Source organism: Tarenaya hassleriana, unplaced genomic scaffold, assembly GCF_000463585.1.
Source record: "Tarenaya hassleriana unplaced genomic scaffold, ASM46358v1 Cleome21, whole genome shotgun sequence".
In the NCBI taxonomy this organism is placed as follows: Eukaryota; Viridiplantae; Streptophyta; class Magnoliopsida; order Brassicales; family Cleomaceae; genus Tarenaya; species Tarenaya hassleriana.
In genome coordinates this window covers 2,244,159-2,254,497 of record NW_010965451.1, presented here as the reverse complement: position 1 = coordinate 2,254,497, position 10,339 = coordinate 2,244,159, and the positions used below count along the sequence as shown (strand labels likewise).

The 10,339-nt window shown below is 42.2% G+C and overlaps 4 protein-coding genes across 4 annotated transcripts in view; 3 read left to right on the top strand and 1 right to left on the bottom strand.

Moving 5' to 3' along the window:
- The first annotated feature begins 284 nt into the window (after positions 1-284).
- Positions 285-4,079, top strand: LOC104814575 (hexokinase-1-like). The gene is made up of 9 exons (XM_010542684.2): positions 285-559; positions 1,631-1,781; positions 1,882-2,064; positions 2,271-2,345; positions 2,442-2,597; positions 2,697-2,795; positions 2,881-3,011; positions 3,181-3,262; positions 3,369-4,079. Exons 1-9 carry the CDS (start codon positions 285-287, stop codon positions 3,714-3,716), a joined length of 1,500 nt encoding a protein of 499 aa, XP_010540986.1. The 3' UTR covers positions 3,717-4,079.
- Positions 4,080-4,225: 146 nt separating this feature from the next.
- LOC104814573 (probable 3-hydroxyisobutyrate dehydrogenase-like 1, mitochondrial) lies at positions 4,226-5,497 on the bottom strand. Its single transcript, XM_010542683.2, has one exon. It carries the CDS (start codon positions 5,462-5,464, stop codon positions 4,427-4,429), a length of 1,038 nt encoding a protein of 345 aa, XP_010540985.1. The 5' UTR covers positions 5,465-5,497; the 3' UTR covers positions 4,226-4,426.
- Positions 5,498-5,611: 114 nt separating this feature from the next.
- Positions 5,612-7,917, top strand: LOC104814572. The gene has a single exon (XM_010542682.1). It carries the CDS (start codon positions 5,840-5,842, stop codon positions 7,592-7,594), a length of 1,755 nt encoding a protein of 584 aa, XP_010540984.1. The 5' UTR covers positions 5,612-5,839; the 3' UTR covers positions 7,595-7,917.
- Positions 7,918-9,475: 1,558 nt separating this feature from the next.
- LOC104814571 overlaps positions 9,476-10,339 on the top strand; it is a 5,175-nt gene continuing 4,311 nt past the window's right edge. The window contains exon 1 of the mRNA XM_010542681.2: positions 9,476-9,857. Within this exon, the coding sequence (XP_010540983.1) occupies positions 9,771-9,857 (87 nt within the window). The 5' untranslated portion in view covers positions 9,476-9,770. The remainder of the gene's footprint in view (positions 9,858-10,339) is intronic.

The window sequence follows — 10,339 nt, the reverse complement described above, 5'->3', positions numbered from 1 at the left end:
ACCATGGCCATTTTGTAAGTTCGAAAAATAAAAATCCGGCGAGAAATTCCAAAGTTCAGAACCGAATCTTTTTTTCAGTGTTTCCTTTGGTTGCAGACACGAGAGCTGTTTACGTGTTTATGTGTCGAGCAGCTCGAGCAGGTCGCCTTTAGATCGATCTAGGGTGCTTCTCTTCGATTTCCCGATCAATCATCCCGATTTCGGCCTCTTTTTCCGTAATTGGGCTATTCGATTCCGCCCATTTCGTGTAATTTGTTCTAGATCGAAATCTGGTAATTTCTGCGATGGGCAAGAAGGTGGTTGTCGGGGCGGCTATCGTTGGAGCGGCGGTGGTCTGCGCTGCGGCGGCGCTGATGGTTCGCCGGCGGATGCGGAGCTCCGGCAAGTGGGCCCGAGCGATGGCGATACTGAGGGCGTTCGAGGAGGATTGCGCGACTCCGATCGCGAAGCTCCGACAGGTCGCCGACGCCTTGACGGTCGAGATGCACGCCGGTCTCGCCTCGGAAGGTGGGAGCAAGCTCAAGATGCTCATCAGCTACGTCGATAATCTCCCCACTGGGTAATTTCCATCGCTCCCCTTCTCTCGATTCGGCATTGTTCTTTCCCCAATTTGATCGATAATTGCACCAAGTTTGAACCCTTTGTTGAAAATTTCCATCTTTTGTTTCGTTTGTCGAGTTTCAGGTTCCTCCTATTTTAATCCGCACAATCATTTTCAACGTTTTATTGACGATTTGCGGTTTTGTTAGAGTTTCTGTCGAGAAATGCTTCTCCTTTCTCTGAATTTCGTTGAAATTGTCTGCCTTTGTCCTATGAAATTACAGATTTGTTTCTTTGTCCTAAGTCGTCAAATTTCGTTTCGATTGCCTCTGTAAATTTATCAACCGTGGGGGAAAGCAACGTTTAAAGATTGGCAATGAGTGGTTAGGCTGAGAAAAATACTCGTGGACTGAAACTTGTCTTCCCTGAAATCCTTCCAATTGTCAATATATTATTATATGCCTTTAAGGTTCTTCAAAGATTCTGGATTGACTTTAGGTGACCTCAGTGTATCTGCCCCTTGTTTCTATATTGCCTGCAAACTAGTTTTAAGTTTTTGATCCATCATTTTTGCATCCTAATATCTGAATTATCTGTCTTTCATGGTTTCCCAAGTTTTTTTTCTTCTTGGGATCAAGCTTCATGATACCAGAGTCTTTCCTGATGAAACCTCCTGATTGATTATTTTTCTTTTAAAAAAATCTGAAATATTCTTTTTTAGAGGGTACACGAGTTGAATTATTGACAGATAGATGACCTGAAAATGTCAAGCTAAGTGGACCAGATGGTTTAAAAGTCTCTCCCCTAACTTCCTTGTCTGTGCACTTTATGATCAGTTTGGTTCATGTGTTCTGTTCATCTGGGTCCATTTCCACTTCCAGAATCTCTTTTTGAAAGGGTTTATTCTTTTCTTCTTCTTTTTTGCCATGTGCTATTGGAATTGAAGGTTGCATTGCATGTTTTTTTGCAAACCTCTAGAACAAATCTAAAAATAAAAAGTGAAAAAAAGAAGCTTTTGGTGGCAATTGTTCATGCTCAGCTTCTAAACTCAGTCTCTTCATGTTTGTAACCTTTGCTACAAATTTCACAGGGATGAAAAAGGTCTATTTTATGCACTAGACCTTGGCGGAACAAACTTCCGTGTAATGCGTGTGCTCCTTGGTGGGAAAGAAGGTCGTGTTGTCAAACAAGAATTTGAAGAAGTTTCCATTCCTCCTCATCTTATGACGGGTGGTTCAGATGTTAGTCACCGCTTCTAATCTGTTTCGTAAATTTCCTGTTCAAGTTGGATGGTTTATTATAACTCTGTGAATTGATACATTTTACCAATGCTGGTTTCAGGAATTATTCGATTTTATTGCTGATGCACTCGCAAAGTTTGTTGAAACAGAAGGGGAGGATTTCCATCCTGCACCGGGTAGACAGAGGGAGTTAGGTTTCACTTTCTCATTTCCGGTTAGGCAGACATCTCTGGTGTCTGGTACTCTCATCAATTGGACAAAGGGCTTCTCCATTGAAGATACAGTTAAGTTTCAGACTGCCTTAACTGCATTTGTTTAATTGCAATAGTATATATGCTTCCTTTCATCATGCAATTTTTATGGGTTTGGTATATCCATTTGAAGCTTTCGTTTTGGCCAGATTTGGAAGTATATATTATATATTCAATACGATGATGTTTCCTTCTGACGAGATGACTTCTGCTGTCTCTGTTTCGGGTAAATCTGTAGGTTGGACAAGATGTTGTAGGAGAACTCAATAAAGCCATCGAAAGAGTTGGGCTTGACATGCGTGTCGCCGCCCTTGTGAGTTTAGATTAGACACTAAATCTGCTCTGTTTTCCTGCAGAGTATTTCGTCTCATCGTTTGTTGAAGGATTCTCTTCCTCGTAAATTTTACAGGTAAATGACACTGTTGGGACACTAGCCGGTGGCAGATACTATAAACCAGATGTCATGGCCGCTGTTATCTTAGGCACTGGTACGAATGCTGCTTATGTTGAGCGTGCGCATGCAATTCCCAAGTGGCATGGTCTGCTTCCTAAATCAGGGGAAATGGTTTGTTTTTTGGCAATAACTTATCATCTCCATTGACAGAGCTTTGAGCTCCTTGTGTGTTTTTGTGTACTGAAAAAACTTGTATTTTCCTCGTGTTAGGTCATCAACATGGAGTGGGGAAACTTCAGATCATCGCATCTTCCGTTGACAGAGTTTGACCACTCCCTGGATTTCGAGAGTCTGAATCCAGGTGAACAGGTATGAGTTTACGTCCCAACCGTTACAAATTCGTTGTAAGAGGATCATGACTACGAGGCCCATGACAAATCTATGTGGCTTACAGATCTTTGAGAAAATAATTTCGGGTATGTACTTGGGAGAAATCTTGCGTAGAGTTCTTCTGAAGATGGCTGAAGAGGCTGCTTTCTTTGGTGACACCGTCCCTCCAAAGCTGAGAATTCCATTCATCATAAGGTAACTGCTTCTATTCAGCTATCCTGAACAAATCATATAGTCTGACCTTTACAAGAGAGCTACTCTATAGTCTATTCTACTTTTGTGTGCTGTCATGTCTTCAAATAGACAATATAGTACTCTTGTTTGCACTAGACAGATTATGTCACTGTCTTTAAATAATATACAGGACCCCTCATATGTCGGCAATGCACTCTGATGCTTCTCCAGACTTGAAGGTTGTCGGAAGCAAACTGAAGGACATATTAGAGGCGAGTTCTATTATACATCTTTCCCATAGTCCTTGATATTTTTAGTTAGATTTGGGGATACCCGGAACAAGAAAAGCTGATACCGATCAATTTTGTACCGTCTTAGATCCCTACGACATCTCTCAAAATGAGAAAAGTTGTAATCAGTCTCTGCAACATCATCGCCAGCCGAGGCGCTCGTCTATCTGCTGCCGGGATTTATGGCATCCTCAAGAAACTGGGAAGGGATGTGCCTAAAGAGGGAGAACAGCAGAAATCAGTGGTAGCCATGGATGGTGGGCTGTTTGAGCATTACTCTCATTTCAGTGCTTCCATGGAAAGCACACTAAAAGAGCTACTTGGAGATGAAGTCTCGGACAATATCGAGATCATTCACTCGAATGACGGGTCGGGCATTGGAGCCGCTCTCCTTGCAGCTTCTCATTCTCAGTACCTCGAAGTGGAGGACTCTTAAAAAACCCGGCGAAAGCAAGCTGTGGAGCAAGCTGTGGTTGAGGTGAATGATGGAGCCAGTGTCTGTGTGATTTCAGTAAAGTTAAAATCTTTCCAGCCTACTAGCAAAAGGGCCTCTTCCTCAAGCAACCAAAAACGCAGTACCTTGTGTTTCTCTTGCTCTGTTTTTTTTACTTCTAGGGTTTAGAAAATAAACGAAAGGTAAGCTCTTGGGGGGGATTTTTGTTCTGTGTTGGGGAATAATAATAAACCCGGGGAACTCCAGGTTCTGGGAATTTCAAACCAGACATGTTGTAGAACTATTTATTCTGAGTTACCTGGTTTTCTGGGTATATGAAAGATCATATATTTCTTCTTCTGAAAATCCTCCAGCATTCTGGATTATCTGCGGCCAAATTTTCCATAATCCGGTGAAGTTCAGACAGAACAGATTTCGTTGGATTCCGGGTAATATGAAAGATCAAATTTTTTTTTTCCTGAAAAGCTTCCATCATTCTGGATTTATCCCCGGCAGGATTTTCAGAATCCGGCCAAACTTTCTAAACAGACAGAACAGAGTTCGTTGGACTCCTGACACAAAAAGATTATGTTTTTCTTTTTCAAGATCAAAGGACATATTAAGCATTGACCAAAGAAACTCGAATCCTCTCTCCATCTCTCAGAAGCATTTATACAAAGAGCAGCAGCAACAAGAGAAGAGCATCGCCCAAATCAAGCCGACTCAGAAGAAGAGACAGTGGGTTGAACAGAGACATTGTTGAGCCGCTCGAGAGTCAAGATCAAAGCTTGAGTTCCCAGGTTGCCTTCTCCATGTGACTTGAGCGACAAGTAAAGCTGTTGGGCAAGTGCCAATCCCGGCAGAGCCAATCCCATTCTCTGGCATTCGTTCAGACAAATCCCCAAATCCTTCACGAAATGATTCACGTAGAACCCTGGCTCCAAATCCCTCTTCAGAATCCGGCCTCCGTACAGATCAAGCGATCTCGATCCAGCTGCTCCTGCCGAGATCGCTTCCAGAAACTTTCCGGCGTCGAGCCCTGCTTTGTGAGCGTAGATTATGCCCTCGACGAGCCCTAGCATCGTCGACGCGATCGTGATCTGGTTCGCCAACTTCGCGAATTGCCCTTTCCCGCTTGTTCCCATGTAATTAACCTTGCCCATCAGCGCAAATACCGGATCCAGCCGCTTCACGACGATCTCATCTCCTCCGGCGAAAATCGCCAGCTTCCCGTTCTTCGCGCCGAGATCTCCGCCGGAGACAGGCGCGTCGATCGAGAAGCAGTTCGCTACCGCCGCGGCGGAGGCGATCTCCTCAGCGAGGGATGGCTCGGAGGTTGTCATGTCAACGAGGACTCCGCCGGGTCGAAGACCGGGAAGAGCGCCGGAGGTTGGGTCGAGGAGGACGTGGCGGACGTCGGAGGGATATCCGACGATGGAGAAGACGACGTCCGACTGAGTCGCCACGGAGCGAGGCGAGTCGGCGAGCTTCGCGCCCATGTCGATGAGAGTTTGAGCCTTGGCGATGGTGCGGTTGAAGACGGTGACAGTGAAGCCGGCTCTGATCAGGTGCCCGCACATTGAGCGACCCATGACGCCGGTCCCGATCCAACCCACCCGCGTGTTCGCCGGACTGATCGGATCTCCTGCGGTGGAGACAGAGTCCATTGTGCGGCGGAGGAAGGCGAAGGCGAAGGCTCCGGTGGCGGCGGAGGAAGAGGGTGAGCGGTGAAGAAGTCGAAGTATATGCATTTTCTGTGGCGAGCGATTCGCTACTTATCGCTGGTTGTGGTAGAAACAGTAATTTCGAGAATGTTCTGAGGACTTTTCCGTCTTTCGAATAAATATTGGCCATTTTCCACTAACGGCGTCGTATTAAAGTCATCTCCCTCATCCTTATCTTCCTTGGGACTCGGCCTTAAACCCTAAATTTGCTGGCGAGATTCGTTCAGCAAAGGAATTTTCTTTGATTTGTTGTTTTTGATTGATGTCAATCTTCATCCAGCTCCAGCAAGGTACATATCAAGGGCTCTTTTTCTGAGTGGAGATCTTCTTATTTTCTTTTTGAAATTTTTTCTCTCTCTCTTCCCTTCCTCCGCGAGAAAGCTGGAATTTTCCTTGCTCAAAATGTACTGTAATTTAACTAGAAGTCAAGGGTTTCCCATGGCTATTAGGGTTTCGTTGCAACAAGCACCTGTAAAATGTTTCCATACATCAGCGTCATCATCTTTAGCAGTAGGGTTTTGCGTGAACCCCAAAGGAGACGCCTTCGCAGATATTTCAAGCGGGTTTAGTCGTAGCCATTGTAAACCTTTAGGGTTTCTGAAACAAGGGAGTGTCTCTGTTAGTTCGCACTTTAGGACAGTGGAAACTGGACGAGCGACAAAACCTGGAAGTGGTTCGAGGGTTATTGGTAGGAGGGTCTTTTCGAGTTTGAATGCACAGAGAGCTGATGATCGAATAAGTACCGTGAAAGCTGGAGATTCTCTTCCTTGGTTGGAGTCGAATACTGTTGGAGGAGCCAAAAGGTCGGAGAAGGGAAGTAGCAGCAGTAGTAAGGGTCGTTCTTCTTGGGAGGAATCTGCTAAGAGGTTGGATAAAGCTGGTGGTGGTGGTGATTCAATATGGGTGGAATCTTCCGAAAAAACGGCAAAAAACACATTTCCAAAAGCTAGGCAGTTGGCTTGGGAGAAGCGGGATAAGAGAGCTGATTCTGTTGCTGACAGGAGAAGAAGTGGATACAAGAAGATGGGTGAAGCAAAGCGTAATAATTCTGTTCGTGCTGTTGAAGATAGATACATTGAAGGCGAAGAAGAAGAAGAGGTAGAAGAACAAGGACAAGTTGAAGAAGAAGTGGAGGTTGTTGATGATCATAGGGGGTCCGAAATCAAGAATAGGTTCGATAGATTTGTTGATGTAAGAGATCATGGGCGTGGCAAACCAGGAAACATGAAATGGGATAAGCAGGAAGCTTGGGGAAGGAAAACATGGAAAGAAGCTACCGAGTCAACTGTGCCTAGAATGGTCGGTGAAGGTGTTTATGGAGTAGGTCCAGTGTTGGCTGCCCTATCTGCCGGCAGACGAGAATTTTACGCATTGTATGTCCAAGAAGGTTTAGATATGAGCAGTAACAACAGGAAAAAGAAAGACAAGAAAGGGTTTGAGAGAATATTGAAGATTGCCGAAAAGATAGGATTAAGCATAAAGGAAACTTCAAAGCATGATCTTAACATGGTTGTCGACAACCGTCCCCATCAAGGCTTGATCCTTGATGCTTCCCCTCTGGAAATGGTAAGAGTGAAAGAGCTAGATCCTATGTCATCTGATGAAGAAAAACCCTCAGTTTGGGTAGCCCTAGACGAGGTAACCGATCCCCACAACTTGGGTGCAATCATAAGGTCTGCTTACTTCTTTGGAGCAACTGGCATTGTCTTATGTGCTAAGAATTCAGCTCCTTTAAGCGGTGTGGTGAGTAAATCGAGTGCGGGTTCCCTTGAGGTAATGGAACTCAGGTACTGCAAAAATATGATGCAGTTCTTGACATCCTCAGCTGATAATGGTTGGCGTGTGATTGGGGGTTCGGTTTCTTCAAAGGCTATTCCTTTGAACGAAATTTCACCCGGTACCCCGACAATTCTTGTGTTGGGGAATGAAGGAACTGGTTTAAGGCCATTGGTAGAGAGATCATGTACTGAGCTAGTCCGGATAAACGGCAACATCCCCATAGATATTGCAGCTGGAGAATCCAATGAAGTAGAAGGTGAGGAATTCAGATCTTTTCTCGCTGTGGAGAGCTTGAACGTGAGTGTTGCAGCTGGTTTGCTTCTTCACCACTTCATAGGCAACGGGCAGTCGTCTAGTTCTGAGGTAACTTCTGAATGAAAAGGCCCTTTTATTTCGATGAACAGAACAGGGCAAGGCATAATACAGATTTAGCCGTTTGTGGATCATCTCCTTACTTATGTTTCAAATCTGTTATTTGCCTTAATGAGAGATCCCATTTCTTAGGAGAGTTTCAATGCTCTGTTCTTGCAAAGTAAAGCAGCCGGCTGAGTTCTTTTGCTTGGTGGTTTCTTCTGTTAATCTTAGCTTCAGATTCAGGAATATCATCCATTACCCTTTTCTGAGAAATTTGATGCCAAGATTTCTTTGAAAGGATACTTTGGATCTTGATTGAAAAAAAAAAAGATCTGTACTTTACATGATTTCTTTCTGTTCTTCGGATATGGCAAATTTCTGAAAGGCCTAAACTTTTCACTAATGGTAATGATTCAGACGATGAGAAAAAGGACCCTTTTTTTTTTAATGAAAAGTTTCAAGCCCTTTTGTCTTTCTGTCAGTGACGTAATAAAGTAGGTTTATTTTTTATTAAAAAACAAAAAAGATCAACCTGATTGTATATGTGTGTGGTGGGTGTATATATATATAATGAATTATGTAGTTGAATCTGTACCAAATATTATTCGTAAAATCTGAACAGATACATATACGTATATGTGAAGTGATGACGTCGTAACACGCTATTGATCTGTGGTCCAACATTGTATCTGTCTCTTCTAATTCCAACATGTTCTCCACCAATACATACGCGTGTACACACATATACACGTCACGTATGTAACGTGCGTATACAAACACAACACCCCCCTCCATGGGAATAAATCCCCTGATTATGGTAATTAGCGGATTAAGGGAAATTAGAAAATTATTATAAAAAATTATAAAAAATATATGAAGAATTAGTTGTCAAGTAGAACAGGAACTGTGAAAAGCTGTCATGGTGAGTGTGTTCGAAAAGGACACGAATCATACGAATTGGGGGCCCCCCCAAAAAAAAAAAAAAAAAAAAAAAAGATTCGGCATCTGATTGTGGCATCTTCAACTTCAGCTCAGCCGCCGAATTACCCGAAATTAATTAATTAACAAAAAAAAAAAATAATTTAAAATTAATTATGACTGTAGCTTGCTATGCATGCATGCATGCATGCACGCGTTTTGTTTTACGACATGCTAATGCAACGAATGACAATTAATGATCTAACCATGGGATACATCATGTATGGTGTGAAATTACCATGCAACATGAAAAATAATAATTCACATATGTCACATTCAATTTGAATTTTATGTAAATCCTAATTTCCAGGTAAAAAAATAGATAGCTCACACTCTCTAGGATTTTAGAAAACGTACATATGATGAAGTCGAAGTCCTGAAAATATATTTGGTATTATAAAATTTTATTCACAATTAAAAGATTATACAAATCATTGTGAATGTTTATATTGATTTTAACAATCTTAATCTTATCACCTATAGGATTTATATGGTATTAGCTTTACCACCATATATAAAAAAAAATATTAATAACAATTGAACATACAAAAAAACCCTAATATTTTAGTATTGATCAGCATTAACCCTTTTTTCACCATCTCAAACAACTATAAATATTATTCGACCATCTTATAAAAAACTTTAATGGTTCAATTTTTTGCGTTAAATTTTGAGAGAAATGCATATAGTATTGTGATTAACATAACAGGGCAGGCCGCAGGTTTCGCACGTGTGTGTGTCTCTCCCTCGTAAAAAAAATAAAATAAAAATAGAAAATATTTTTTTCCCTCATCAGTAATTAAAATTTCCTTTGATAAATTAATTGCTTAAATAAAAGAATAAAATTGTAAAAAGAATATGTGATAAAGACGTGTTTGCGAATGAATGGTGTTTCCTTCCAAATATAAAATTAGGCGCTCTCTCTTTCTCTCTCTCTCTCAATTTCTCTTCTGTAGTCCGTTAATGGCGATCTGAGACACGCACGAGTCCAATTGTTTCCTCTTGAGAGAGACAAGGAGACGCAAGACGGCGAAAAGCTTTTAGCTGAAATATAGGGTTTTCGTTTTCTCTCCTTCGCTTGATTTTTTTTGGCTCTCCCTTTCTCTCGGATTTATATTCTTCTCGTCGCCATTGCCGCCGAAGAGGCGAAAGAACACGCGGGAAAGGGGACGTGAACATAGGGGGAGGGAGACAGAGAGAGAGAGAAAGTTAGAGAGCAACAATGTCGACATTGGATTCTATCGACGCGTTTCTCTTCTCTCTCAGCAGAGCCTTCTGTAGCCCTTTTGCTATTTTCATTCAGATCCAGGTGAGTTTTTCGTCTCCTTTTGTTCCTCTCAGATCCAGCTTCTGTTTCGTTTTCGGGAAAAATTATGGGTTTCGAAAACTTGTTTGTTCATGACGAGGTGTTCCTATCTGATGTCCGAAGCACGACATCGGATTCCTAAATCTAGATGTTATTTGTCTATTTTGTTGATTTACCGAATTGCGAGCCCCAATATCGATTCATCTTACAAAATTGCGCTTTTTCTTTGTTCAGCCATATCCTATGATGTTCCCAAATCAATGTAGCAATTGATTCTTAGGCGTTAAAACTTGTTACAATCTTAGTTTTGACATAATTTTTGATTCCCATGGCGCAGCATATAGCAAGTAAATTCCCAATTTTGTTGGAGAAATCAGACATTATTTGACATCATCAGTTTTATTGGGCAGAACATCGGTAAATTATTTAGCTTTTGTTCGAATCAGGAAGTCCAGCATTGTAGCTTGGTACTCGTTTTCAGCAGG